Source organism: Lissotriton helveticus, chromosome 1_2, assembly GCF_964261635.1.
Source record: "Lissotriton helveticus chromosome 1_2, aLisHel1.1, whole genome shotgun sequence".
NCBI classification, from domain to species: Eukaryota; Metazoa; Chordata; class Amphibia; order Caudata; family Salamandridae; genus Lissotriton; species Lissotriton helveticus.
Window position 1 is genome coordinate 32,756,283 of NC_136058.1, and position 15,229 is coordinate 32,771,511.

Genomic DNA, 15,229 nt, shown 5'->3' on the forward strand with positions numbered 1-15,229 from the left:
CTACGTCAAATCTATAGGATACATTATTCCAATGCGCAGAGCCTATTGGGAATATAGGAACTACACTACAGGATGGCTAATTAAAAGGGTCAATGGAGAGAGAAAGGGAGGATGGATGGATGACTGACAAGGTGAATGGGTGGAAGGATGAATAAGTGAAAAAAATGGCTGGATGGGTGAAAGGATAAATGGCTGGATGGATGAGTGTACGGATGGATAGGGTGAAAGGGTGGATGGATGGATGAGTGAAAGGGTGGATGGAGGGATGGATGGAAGGAAGGATACATGATGGATAGGTTTGCAAATGGATTAATATGTTTGGATATAGATGGGATTACATATATACTATAGTGCAACCTCCTCTGATGTGTCTGTAACATGTACCTTTTGTCCCGAAGTTTTGTCCTGAATTTTGACCTCTTGTCCTGAATTTTTGTCCTGAATTTTGACCCTTTCTCCTAAATTTTTACACTCACTGTCCTGAATTTGCACCCATGCCAGTTGGTCACCCTAGGAACAACAGCATTTTCGCCCATCCCTCTTCCACAGGATACCACAAATCCTCCACAGGGGTGTTGCCTTTGTGTATCGTTCTTGATGGCTTCGCCCTTGTCGAATGGGGCGATACCAGAACCAGCTAGTCTAAGGGAGGAATCAGAAAACACAGAAACCACACGCACGCAGGTGACCTTCCAAAACTCCCGACCACTACCGCAATGTCCTTGAACCGCAGGAACCGGTCGGCCTTCTCCAGGCAAGAGACCCGCTGTTAATGCTTAGATCTTGCATGGACCCCCCTCCTCGTCGTCTTGGACTCAACCGGGTCCATGGTATGGAGGGGGAGGGCGGAGAAGCATAGTTGATAGCAGCGATGAAGGTGTGCAGTTCATTTACCCAGACAAAAGAACATACGAAAATAGTTCATTTTTGAGAGGCTGTGCGGTTCAGAAGTTTTATACTGTGCTGTTGATCTAAATGTCAGAGAACTTCCAAAGTTCAATGTATAAGGGCTTGTGTTGTGCACGGAAGAGGTCGTAGCTCCACGCATGAGTGAGTTGTTTGTGTTCGGATTTATTTATTTATGTGGAGCAGCACTAAGACTGCTTAACAATCTGGACATGGGGCTTGTAGAGTGCACCCATGTTTCTGCCCACTGCCGTCCATGGTAGCCTTGGGGAGGTTGTAGCTCCACGCATGAGTGAGTTGTTTGTGTTTGGATTTATTTGTTAATGTGGAGCAGCACTAAGACTGCTTAACGATCTGGACATGGGGCTTGTTTCAGTGAACGGTAACGAGGGCAGGCAGAAGGCGAACAGTGCAACGGAGCAAAGCAGTGCGTCTGCAATACAGTACAGCGAGGCCTGGCAATCAATGTGTGCCTAGAGTAACCAATGTGTGCCTAGAGTAACCAATGTGTGCCTAGAGTAATCAATGTGCGCCTGGAGTAATCAACGCATACCTAGAATAATCAATGCGTGCCTAGAGTAATCAATGCGTGCCTAGAGTAATCAATGCGTGCCTGGAGTAATCGATGTGTGCCTGGAGTAATCAATGTGTGCCTGGAGTAATCAATTCATGCGTGAAGTAATCAATGCATGCCTGGAGTAATCAATGTGTGTCTAGAGTAATCAATGTGCGCCTGGAGTAATCAACGCATACCTAGAATAATCAATGCGTGCCTAGAGTAATCAATGCATGCCTAGAGTAATCAATGCGTGCCTGGAGTAATCGATGTGTGCCTGGAGTAATCAATGTGTGCCTGGAGTAATCAATTCATGCGTGAAGTAATCAATGCATGCCTGGAGTAATCAATGTGTGTCTGGAGTAATCAATGTGTGTCTAGAGTAATCAATGTGTGCTTGCTTAAGTGGTGGCCATGGGGGGGGGGCAATGTGACGGTTGAACATTCGAAGCGGAGGAGATAGCTTTTGAGGCACATTTTGAAGGTCCTTGGGGTAAAAGCAGATGTCTAATCGTGGGAGGAATGGCAGCAGTGAGGTACCCAGGGTGCTTTTGTATAGTGCACCCGTGTTTCTGCCCACTGACGTCCATGGTAGCCTTGGGGAGGATGTATATGTTACAAATAGAGCATTTCAATCACTTTCTAAAGTGGAAGAAGTTAAAATCCAAATGAGTTTTGAAAATATTTAATGCAGCAAAATAAAATTAGTGGAAGAGTCCGACATAACACCAGTTCTCCAGGGAGAGGTCACTCACAAGAGAAGCATGTGACTGGTTTCTTATCAGCAGAGCCATGCTGAGTGCCTGACTGCACCTGCACAATGTGATAAGGGCCCAGATCTCACAGATATTCAGTGACCCTGGCCTGAATGGGGGGAGTCCTCTGAAGGTATGGGGAACCTCTGTGCCTAAGGCTGCCTATGGTTGCAGCCAGGGGCTCCTGCTCCCGGTTGTCAACATGTGGGCAGTACCAAAGCCACTCTCCAGGTTACTCTCACATATTTGTCTGGTGATAGCTGCTCTAGCAACCGAGACCATAAAAACTAAGGGGATGATGAATTTAGAATAGAATAAAAGATAGTCCTAAAAACCCTCCTTGCACTCTGATAAAAGCCCACCATATAAGAAAAATCAGTAAACCTGACCCAGTTAAACTGTAAATTAACAATCCCACATCTGAAATCTAACTCTAGAAGTACCTGCTATGTCGTCCACAATTTCAGCATATGTTCTTCGGGCTATATCAAGGAATTCGTTGACATTCGGCTTTACTGCATAACACTTCTGTGTCCTCATATTCAGGCAGCCTTTCACATATCGGGTATCTTCATTAATGACAGTTTTAATCTTTTCAAGTATGATTTTAAACCTAATGACATGAGAAATAATTAGCACGTGTTTAACTATATCAATGTACCAAAAGAAAGATTTTGGCATGCCTTCAACACAATATATTTTCACAAGAACTGTATTAGCGTTTATCAGTGCTCAAAGTACAAAGTTCCCTTAGGACAATTATGGTACTTGTCGTTGTTGTATTGCAGTTGCTTCCTAGACTAAGTAATAAGCAAGCTGATATGCACCTCTACCAGGTACTAAGTCATCGAGGTCTATGTAGCACTGGTTGCTCTTTATTTGTAGGTAGTTGTTGGTAGTTGTTGGTAGTTGTTGACTATAGTAAAGTAGGCGACAGATGCTAGTCCAAATTGAATGTCTGCATGAATTTACCACATTTAATTGTTGTACTTATTTCGGCTTTTTATACAAATTTGGCAGTAACATATGGAATAGTTAATGGAATAGGTCTCAAAGCAGTGGTTATCTGAGTAAAAAATGTCTACTGGGGTGAGAAAGCAACATCTGCATTGAGAAGGGAGGAAGCTGGGGACAAGGGAGAGACAGGAGATGGATGCTCAATGGGATCCTGTGAGTACACCAGGTGGTGGCTGAGATCAGCAGTGGTAGCTGGGGCCTGCGTAACAATGGCTTCTTCTGTATCTTTCAGCTCGGGCATGCGCAGTCTGATGCAGACTTCTGGGAGGCAGCCAGAAAAGCTCTGATAGGAACACAGTATGTTGTTGCCCTAAAAAGAGTAAACACTGGAAGTTGACAAAGGGATGTTGTCAGTTTTGTGCTCTTTTTTTGCTATTGGAAATAGATAACGGTTTATATATGGGTGAAATAAATGAGGCTATTAGCCGAAGTCAGTGGAAAGTTAGTTGGCGCTCATGCTGCGTACTTGTTGTAAGAGTGTTGAGTTTTAACGGGGTTCACCTAAATAAAACTACCCGACCTGGGTTAACACAGCATATTTATGAATTTTAACATAAAAATCCACCACAACAGAATTTCTTGTTATGTTCATCAAAAGCACATATTTATTATATTGTGTAACACATTCGTTAAATGTTTTTTAGTTCAAAACATAAATGAGAAATCATGTGTTTACTCCAAATTTATCATTAGTTTGTGCACACATTAAATGCGTTTCAACTCAAAACATTTGGCTTCTTTCATGTGTGATATTTCACAGTACTCACAGTGAGATAGAAGGAAAGTTTGGTGGGAAGAATGGGGGTGATTGGATAGGTGAGGGATAGGGTAAAGGTGTTGTGACAGGCACAATAGCAAATATTTACAATAGAACCTTTACGGTCTCAGAGAGATCCACAAATTCTCCTATTAGCCATAGAGCTTCCTTCAAGTAGGTACCCACTGCTACCTACTATGGTTTCTGAATCTACCACATAACTACCTGCATAATAAAACATATTTACTATTCTTAGGTGCTCCTCATTACCTCCTGTCCTGATGAAGACCCCAACATGAGGATATACCAGCCCTTGATCACTTAGGGGTCGAAACGTAGACTTCTACATACCGTCAAATACGTGGGATCGAAATCAATGAACTATTCATGTCCTATGTGCTATGATAATAGGAGAATTTGTGGATCTCTCTGAGACCGTAAAGGCTTGGTGTTTGTGAGTTAAATGGGGCCTAGTGGAATGAATGGTCTCATGCCTCTCCGACCGGGGTGAGTATGTTTGGGAAGCAGTGGCTTCCTGGTGCTTCAGAACAGGGTTGGGATAAAATCCTGCCCTCTTGGGTGTGGTTGCATGTGTGCCATGGATGTCGGCCGGGGTGGCGAGTGGAGGCAGACACACAGGGCAAGTTTAAGCGTTTGCGCTATGGGCTGTTGCATTCGGTCTAAGAAATAGCTTTCAACTGCAGTAGGTGTACTCCATTGTCACAGTGTGATTATTTTTTTCCAGGCCTAAGGTAAATAAGTGCCATTTTCTCTCACTCCCTTCCCATCAAGAAGATGATGATAGTATTCCAGAACTATGAGGAGTGTAAACAAAAGGTATGCCTGAGTGACATGAGGGACCATCTAAATATGTGTGAGGACTATTTAAAGAAGTATGGACCCCTGCAGGAGCTTGGTAACTGCCTAGCAAGTGAGTGTTTCTACGCATGCCCCTACTGCCAGCTCGTGGTAGAGCTGGATGAAGATGGGCTGGTGCAGCACTGCCTCTCCAATCATGGTTCAGAGAGAAGACTTGTGGATATTAGTATAGTGGAGGAAGCACTGATTGAAAGGGTTCTTGATCGGAGTGGAATTCAGGAGCGAAGCAGCGCTGGCATGAATGGAGTAGTAACTGCCGCACCGAAATTGCGTGATCCAACTAGCCTTACAAAATGGCGCCAAAGCCGAGATCTGAAGGCTTCTAGGCCCCTCAAGATGGACGCGTTGCCATTAGAATAACAGCGCCTCTTTTCTAAAGAAACACTCCTGATCTATTTTTCCTTTGAATTTTAAACTGCTCCCTTCCTTAGCCTGGAGCTCCACCTTGTGGCCTGTTTTTTAACAATGCACCCACCTTGAGAATCTGTGCAGACTGATGCCCCGATACTTTTGATCCTGAACCTAGTGATCCTCACCTTATGCAACCTTCCCCCCTCTCCGCTCCTACTCTTTCCAGCTTCTGTCCTCTGTCCTCAGCCCTCACATGCCCTTGACCTTTGTCCCCACCCTGTTTTTCTGTGAACCTTAGACAGACTTCCTTTCGTCTCTATGGTTGTCTCTTCCCTTATCCTCACTCTCTCTCCTCCCCTAACCCCCACTACTTTCTCTCGCCTTTCTCTCCTCCTCTAATTGTATTGCTGATTGTTTGATTTAATGTTTATTTGTTGATCTTCTTCTAGTATATTGTTGAACCACATTGTTGCACTTCCTGTCGTCTCTCCTATCGTCTCCTACCACATCCTCCCTCTACTTATGTCTCTCCCTCCCTCCTCTCTCAATGTTTTGAGACTGAACTATTTTGTCTGATGCCCGATGGAGCTACTTGGTTTAGCTGGTAAACAGACATAATATCGACTACAAAATATCGAATGGACATAATATCGAGTTCAAAATATAGGCTGGACAAAATATCGAATGGACAGAATATAGACATCAAAAATATCGTTTTGAAGGTAAGTAATGTAATATCGAATTTTAAAATATAGATAGTCAAAATATCGAAGTACATAATATAGGTTAATAAAAATATCGAAAATTTAATAATATCGAATTTTTGATAGTGTATTTTATGTGTTAAAAGTGTTTATTTATGTTATAATGTAGTTAAATTAATGAATTTATAGTTAATTACATTTTGCGTAATTTAATTCTGTAGTGGGTTGTGGGTTTATAGGGGAATAGGGTGGGAAGTAATTTAATTATAATTAATTAAATATGTAGATTAATTTATTGGTATTTGTTTATAATTGTTAATTCGTTTTTAATTTGCAATTAATTAAATTTTAATTGCCAATTAATTTTATTTAATTGAATGATTGATAATTATGTTAATTTGTTTATTGATATTTGTTTCTAATTAATTGTTAATTATTTTTATTTAGTAATTATTTAATTTTTAATTGTCAATTAATTTTATTCAATTGATTAATTGATAATTATGTTAATTTAACTAATTTAATTTTTGTAGCGGGTTGTGGGTTTATAGGGGAATATGGTGGGAAGTAATTTAAATATAATTAATTAAATATGTAAATTAATTTATTGGTATTTGTTTATAATTGTTAATTAGTTTTTAATTTGTAATTACTTATATTTTAATTGCCAATTAATTTATTTAATTGATTAATTGATAATTATGTTAATTTATTTATTGGTATTTGTTTCTAATTAATTGTTGTTTAATTTTTTTGTAATCATTTAATTTTTAATTGTCAATTAATTTTATTAAATTGATTAATTGATAATTATGTTATATACTTTCCCTACTGTTGAACTCACTGGAGTGGGAATAGTAATTTTTACCCCTACGCTATCCAACGCTTTCCCTACTGTTGCACTCTCTGGAGTGGGAATAGTAATTTGTACCCCTAGGCTGTCCAACGCTTTCCCTACTGTTGCACTCTCTGGAGTGGGAATAGTCATTTTTACCCCTACGCTATCCAACCCTTTCCCTACTGTTGCACTCTCTGGAGTGTGAATAGTAATTTTTACCCCTACGCTATCCAACCCTTTCCCTACTGTTGCACTCTCTGGAGTGGGAATAGTAATTTTTTCCCCTACGCTATCCAACACTTTCCGTACTGTTGCACTCTCTGGAGTGGGAATAGTAATTTTTACCCCTACGCTATCCAACCCTTTCCCTACTGTTGCACTCTCTGGAGTGGGAATAGTAATTTTTACCCCTACGCTATCCAACGCTTTCCCTACTGTTGCACTCTCTGGAGTGGGAATAGTAATTTTTACCCCTACGCTATCCAATACTTTCCCTACTGTTGCACTCTCTGGAGTGGGAATAGTAATTGTTACCCCTACGCTATCCAACCCTTTCCCTTCTGTTGCACTCTCTGGAGTGGGAATTATAAATTTTACCCCTATGCTATCCAACGCTTTCCCTACTGTTGCACTCTCTGGAGTGGGAATAATAATTTGTACCCATACGCTATCCAACGCTTTCCCTACTGTTACACTCTCTGGAGTGGGAATAGTAATTTGTACCCCTACGCTATCCAACGCTTTCCCTACTGTTGCACTCTCTGGAGTGGGAATAGTAATTTGTGCCCCTACGCTATCCAACGCTTTCCCTACTGTTGCACTCTCTGGAGTGGGAATAGTAATTTGTACCCCTACGCTATCCAACACTTTCGCTACTGTTGCACTCTCTGGAGTGGGAATAGTAATTTTTACCCCTACGCTATCCAACGTTTCCCCTACTGTTGCACTCTCTGGAGTGGGAATACTAATTTTTACCCCTACGCTATCCAACGCTTTCCCTAATGTTGCACTCTTTGGAGTGGGAATAGTCATTTTTATCCCTACGCTATCCAACGCTTTCCCTACTGTTGCATTCTCTGGAGTGGGAATAGTAATTTTAACATTTCAGCTATCGTACGGTAATAATATTGTATATTATTTAATTATATTATGTTACTATATATATATGTTTTAACAAATATGATTGTAAAACTTTTTTTATAACTTTCATTAATTATTTAATTATTATAATGTAATTTAAGTATTTTTAAGTATATTTTAGTAATTAATTTTTAATATTAATTTCATTTAGCATTGTTTTTAATAAAGTCGATATTTTTTTAACTATATTTTTGTAAACGATATTTTTTACTCGATATTTTTGTTCTTACCTGTTTGTAGATACAAACTTGATATTCTGTCTGTCGATATTTTGTCGCCGATATTTTTGATAGTCGATATTATGTCCCTCGATATTATGTCAGTGATCCGGTTTAGCTATAGGGGAGATGGGCCTTGGATTCCCTCCTTGGTCGTCACCTACCCAGTCGGTCTTTAGGCAGACTTCTTTTTGTCTCTCCTTATTGTCTCTTCCCTAGCTCCTATTCTCTCTCCCCTGAATCTCTCCCCTTGCCTGCTACTCTGCCTACCCCCTGTCCTTTGTGCCCTTTGACTAAGCACTCCTTCTCCCCTTGTTGGGGAAAGATCCAATATTTATACTCTGGAGTCTCAGCTAACCCGCTGAGTGAGTCCACTGCGCCAAGGGAGCCACTCACACTTGAGGTATCGTATGGCACCCCTTGCCAAAGCACTCCCTCTCTGCTTTTTGGGGAAGGATCCAGTATGTAGGCCTTGGAGTCTCAGAGACCTCTCTGAGAGAGTCCACTGCGTAAAGGGAGCCTCTCGCAATAGACTTCCCCTGGGATCACAGCTTACTGGACTTTGGTCGTTGCTTTGACTCGTCTACCGGTTTGTGTCCCTGTCACCCTTCCCCTCTTCTCCCCATGCTGTGTCTCTCACCCTCCCCTCCTCTTTCCCACCTTCATTATCTGTCTACTTCCCCTACTCCAACCCCCCCAATCTCTCACCTTGCCTTCTTTCCCCTTACGTATGTGTGCCTATTGTTTATCTCGACCTTACAAGTAACTATGTTGCCATGCTCTAAGAAATGTGTACCCTTGTAACGATGTAACCTGTAACTATGATCTGATGCTCATGTAAAGCGCTCTGATACCTCCGGGTCTAGCCAGCGCTATATAAAACTTTTAAAATAAATTAAAAAAGAAAAAAAATCCTCAATTCAGGCTCAACGTCTCAATCTTTTCGAGCATGGTTATTTGAGCACCATAGATTGAGTACTGGCAACATCTGTTATTTATTTCCTATTCTTTGCAGATTTGCAGTTTTAGTGCTAATGCAGGGAAACAACTTCTTCCATCCATTTTCTGATGGAAAATGAGTGCAGATAGGCAAGTGTCACCAAGGCAAGCCATACTGGCGCTAGGTTTGATGGACAAATGAAAGATTGAGTCAATTCGTTTATTTGTTTTACTTCAAATGATGCATTGTTATAGTTGTATGGCCCTTGGCTCTTTTAGTGTACATCAGTACATTATTCACAATTTTATTGCACTCTATGGCATTGATATAGCGCTTCCTACTTTGATGCTCTTCATGCTTTTCTTGCTCCGAAATTGATTAATCCACTTTCAAATGATTGCATACACAGAGTGACTGTAGTCACTATTTGGATGTTAACATTTCACAGCCCGAGAACTTCTAACAGTACTCAGAATGATAAGAGCACAGGTCACACAACAGATGGCATGAGTGTGCTGTGAACTTCACCATGTGTTACCTGCCTGGTGAGTCCAAGTGAAGCTGTTCAAGCAAACAGTCATTTTTTTTAAACTGCGAAGGACCAAAATATTAGATTTTAAAAGGAGCATTTCAAAAGAATGTTAATGATTAGCTAGCTGTATGTCACGCTGTATGGATTTCCTGTGATTCCTAGGTGTTTGCTATCTTTTGTACAATCTATTTTGCTGGTGCAGGTTGTGGGGGTGGACTGTCTGGGGGCACTGGCAATGGGGTTCGAATATAAGCAGTAGGTGCTCATGCCAATAAAGGCTATATGTTTTCAATAACTTATTTTTGAATTAAAAAAGAAGACTCGTTTTTTATTGAGTTGTTCCACATCATCAAAAACCTGCAGGACAAGTGCCATTTTTCAGATTTTTCGAGCCCTGGGGTGGACGGTCTCCCAAGGGCAGGGGTCCACCTGGTGTTGTCCCAGTCGGAGATGGAGGGTCCGGGGATGAGGACCTCAGTTTTCTTGGAGTTGAGCTTCAAGCAGCTGTCCTTCATCCAGGCTATGACGTGCTTCATTCCTTCCTGGAAGCAGAGCCTGGTGTTCTCAGGATTTTTTGTGAGCGAGAGGATGAGCTGGGTGTCGTCGCCGTATGTTACTATGCTGAGCCCATGCTGTCTGACGATGGCGGCAAGGGGAGGCCATGTAGATGTTGAGAGCGTGGGACTGAGTGATGATCCTTGGGGTACTCTGCAGTTGAACTCTGTGGGTTTGGAGAGGAAGGGGAGGGAGTCTTACCCTCTGGGTTCTGCTGGAGGGAAAGGATAGGATCCAGCTGAGGGCGGCTCCTTGAATCCCTGCATCGTGAAGTCTGGCTGCGAGCATGCGGTGTGAGACGGTGTTGAAGGCTGCGGAGAGGTCTAGAAGGATGAGGGCAGCGGTGTGTCCCTGGTCGAGTAGCATACGGATGTCATCCGTGGCGGCGAGCAGGTCGGTCTTGGTGCTGTGGTTGCTGCGGAATTCAGACTGGGAGGCGTCTAGGATGGAGGTCTCTTCGATGAAGGCGGTCAGCTGGGAGTTTACGAGTCTCCCAGTGACTTTGGCTGAGAAGGGGAGGAGCGAGATGAGCCGGTAGATTTTTAGGTCTGATGGGTTGGCTGAGAGTTTCTTGAGGAGGGGTTTAACCTCCGCCCACTTCCAGTCATCTGGGAAGGTGCTGGATCTGAAGGAGGAGTTGATGGTCCGTCCTAGTTTGGGTGCGATAGCAGCGACCTTGTGGAAGATGTGCTGTGGGCAAGGGTCTGTCGGGGCTCCAGAGTGGGTTTTCTTCATGGTCACGGTGATTTGTTCGATAGTAGTGGGGTTCCAGGTCATGATGGTTGGCTTGTCGGCGGAGGTGGGGAGGGGATGGTATCCGGCGTCTGTTCACTGAAGTTGTCATAGAGGGCCTTGATCTTCAGATGTAAGTAGGAGCTGAGCTTGTTGCCGAGTTCCTGGCAAGGTGTGATGTCCGTGGCTTTGCTGGGGGGTTTGGTGAAATTCTGTATGACGTTGAACAGTTCTTTGGTGTTGGTTGCAGTGGTGATGATTGTGTTCCTGATTTAGGTCTGTTTGGTGTCTCTTATGCAAGGTGGTATTCCTTCAGCGTGCTCCTGTGTTTGTTCATTGCTTCTGTGTTTTTTTGGTTTCGCCAGGTTTTCCCTAGGCATCTGCAGGAGCGTCTGGCTTCTAGTAGTTCTGTGGTGAACCAGGTGGCCTTCAGGGGGTTTTGCTTGGCAGGGTGGCGGAGGGGTGCGAGCCTGTAGGCGCAGCAGGCGATCCAGCTGTGAAATTCTTTGGCAGCAGAGTTGGTGTCAGTCGTGGTGCTGGGGGGTTTTTGGAGGAGGGTGGTGATGAGGTGTTCCTCTGTGACCTTGCTCCAATTCCTTTGTGGCGGGCGCAGGGCGGGATTGGGGCTACATTGTTATTCACTCTGTCGTTCATGCCCCCAGTGGTTTGGTGCATATTCCAGCTGATATGTTGATGGACAAATTCTACCAGAGTGTTAAGTTATTCTCCTGAACCTTGCGTTCAACTTATTTGGGAAGTGCATTTGAGGAGATATGTCCCATTTGTTTTTTGAACCTGCCACATTTTCACATCGTTTGGTGATATGGATGGCATAAAGCCAAGGGAACAAGGTAGTGAAATATCCTCTTTCTGGGGCACAGATGTGCTAAAATTTCCCTCCATTGTTATTTCTTCACCCAATTCTGAGTGCAACGTGGTGATTGTTACCGTCTTTAATCTGTAGGCCAGAAAGGGTAGGACAACATCAATGAGATGTAGAGGTACAAGGTCACACTTTTCCAACCAGCAGAAAGTCAAGTTTTGGTTTTCTTTCTTAGGCTATGGAGACTGAGAAGAAGTGCTCACTCTCACCTGAAGATTCACACCCTGGCAGTCTTCAAGCATAAAAACCCATTCAGATAGCCGGCCAGGCCACCTTGTTATGCGCAAAGTGTCTCCTTGCATCAATTTTGGATGTGACCCATTTCCTAGCAAAAAAATAGCGCAAATAATGCCATATTTGGGTTTCAGGTAATATTGATGAACGTTTGCATACATGCATGAAGATTTCACACATCCTTTCCGGATTTCACACAGACCAGTTGTCCTCGGAGGTGCCACGGCCTCTCAGTGACCGAGACTACGTGCTCCAATGCCCCTGCATTGGTTTCAATTGTGCAGCAAGTGCAGGTCCACCATGTCCCAGGAGTGCCACAGGGTACTACTACGTGACTGCCTATTCATATGCTTCCACCACATACCCTGGCATCAATGTACATGAAACCTTTTAAAAAACATTTCACCCTACATTTGTATTGTACTCACATGAGTGAGTGAGTGAGTGAGTGAGTGAGTGAATCACCCTGTTTCATAGTGAGCCGAAGTCATCCCTGAAAGCATCACTCAGACCGGCAGTTAAGGCACTGGTTAAGGCACCTGCTGCAGAGATGTTTGTGTGCCCAGTAAATCTCAGTGAATGATAATAATGGTAACATAACTCTGGGCATTACCATATTTGCTGGAGAGATCTGTGGTCTGTCTAGTTCCAGTTTTGAATTAAAGTAGCCTATAGGGTTAAGTTGTCTCCTGCAAAGCACATTCTGTGGCACACAGATGACAGATTTTATTCAAAGCAGATAGGTAAGTGGGTGACTGCTTTCGCCTTTTAACACAGATCCTTTGTTACTCAAAGTTCATAAATTGAAATCCTTCTAATACAACACAGTGGGCTTTGAAGGACATGCGACTCCTACACCTTCTAACCCTCAGTGCCTGATGCAACACATAATGTACATTGATTTTAACACTTGTATGATGTATTGTCAATGTGAAAGAGTGGTGTGAAGTGATGCTGTTTACGCCCCAAAGCCATAACTCCCCCTCACCTGCATCCAATCATTTCATGGTAATGTGACATTGCCTTTCACCCCAGCCCATGAGAAGCAAACAAAATCCAAGCTGTAGGTGCTGCAAAAGCCTCATGCTCTTGTTTTTTCTTTGGTCTATTTTACCTATTGTGCCTTATTTCCGGTACAATTCCAAGGGTTACTCTCATGTCCTGAGTCCCTCAAACGATTGCCTGTCTCTGCTTTTGAGGACTTAAAGAAGTGTCCCCAAAACTTAGGCATTGACAGTCTGCAGAACGTGGATACATATAGTGCATTTCACACCTCTGCCTTCCTTTTGCATCTGACTGGATGCAGGCGAGGGAGGATGTTTGATAACGTCAAGGAACTGCAAGTAAGGGTGATGGCAGGGGTGAAGCATGCATAAGGTAATGTTTGGCATTTTTTCATGTGATATTTCTATAGTTTTAGCAACACATTATCTGGCGCAACACTCACATTCTTCACTGCAGTGAAGAAAATTGCATATATGGGGCTTCATTGGGGCTGACACATTCACAATCTGATAAGTTACTGAGGCTCTCACAGTAAGCTGGCTTTCTGCCATGACAAACGTCTGTTTGAGAAGTTATTAATTAATTTGTATTGGAAACATTTTCCACTTGGAGAGGGCTGTGGAGTTGTATTACTGAGAAACATCCATACTGCAGTCCCTTCTGGCTTTACTGTGGGCATCTGGTTTTGATGGAAATGTGAAATTAACGGCTACTTTAAAATTGTTCAAGCTGTTTAGTGGTTTCTGCTCTGTATCCAATGGACACTAGTCTCAAAGCTTTAGTCCTATTTAACATTTTCACAGGCACCAGGGAGGTAATCAGCAGATAGTTTAACAACAGGCAGGGGAGAAGAAACCAGCAGAAAGGTGTTCTACAGTCACTAGAGGAATTCAGCAGATCATTTAACCACAGGCAGTGGAGAGGAAACCAGCAGAAAGGTGTTCTCCAGGCACCAGAGGAAATTAGTAGATAGTTTAACAGGCAGCAAAGAGGAAACCAGCAGAAAGGTTTCTACAGCCACCAAGGGAAATCAACAGATAGTTTGACACGCACCGGGAAGGAAATCAACAGATAGTTTATCAACAGGAACAAGAGAGGAACTCAGCAGGAAGGTTGTCTCCAGGTTACAGATCAACTCAGCAGATAGTTTAACAGGAGGCACCAGTTACTAAAACAGCTTAAACATCCACCATCGCTAAAAAGGAACTTGAAGTACAGTTGCAAATACTTATCACAAGTGAATAAAAACCACAACTAACTACTGCTGCTACTTGTTGACATTTCTTGTTAGTACATACATGGCATTTTACATAATATACATGGGTGACCTCTGTTAGGTGATACATCTATATTCTACTTAGGCTTTCTTTGTACTGTTCATTTTATTGCTTGTCAAATTGAACACAGTTGACAGTTTACTCACAAAACCATTTTTGGGAATGACACACCAAGATAAACTTGTCTTTTGAGATTTAGAGAAGGTTGGTAGATGCCTCATTAATCTCCTTTTTTCTCTCTTTTTTTCGTTGTACCTCACAGGGTTTAACCCTGTGACACTCATTTGGGTGACATCGTGTTGGGAATTTGGTTCGGCCTATCTCTTTCTTACCTTATCATATTTCTTCTCAAGTACGATGGTTGGTTGATGGGTGTATCCTATTGTTAATATATGTTATGGCTTTAAGGTACTACAGAATACTGCAGATACATTCTGTTGATTATTTCACTATCTTATATATTGTTATTTGGGTTGCAGCCCTGAAGAAGTCTAATGCCCTGTACTGGCTAGACCAAACACGTGTTGGCTGTGCATTTTCTTTTGCGAATTGGAACTTTGATTTCTTTGGAATAATAAAATTTTGGATGCTGTCTACTGGAACTACAACTACTGGGGGATACTTCTCTACTTAAATAGTGACTTTTTGAGTGCTTGGAAGAGCATTTCTTTGCATCTTTGTCAAATCCCACCCAATTGTGGGGATCTATGTAGGGTTGTGGTAACCGACCCTGTTCTCTTCCTTGAGCACCATTCATGGACAACTGAACTGTTACTTTTCCCTTGATTGCTGTGCTCTCGTTTTCTTTAACTGGTTACCTTTTTCTTTGTAACAGATAGTTTGACACGCACTGGGAAGGAAATCAACAGATAGTTTATCAACAGGAACAAGAGAGGAACCCAGCAGGAAGGTTGTCTCCAGGTTACAGATCAACTCAGCAGATAGTTTAA

General features: G+C 42.6%; 1 protein-coding gene across 1 annotated transcript in view; it reads right to left on the reverse strand.

The window, feature by feature from the left end:
• Positions 1–15,229, reverse strand: part of MSH4 (mutS homolog 4) — a 1,513,152-nt gene that overhangs the window by 766,244 nt on the left and 731,679 nt on the right. Inside the window, exon 12 of the mRNA XM_078673412.1 lies at positions 2,661–2,830. Coding sequence (XP_078529538.1) covers positions 2,661–2,830 — 170 coding nt within the window. The remainder of the gene's footprint in view (positions 1–2,660; positions 2,831–15,229) is intronic.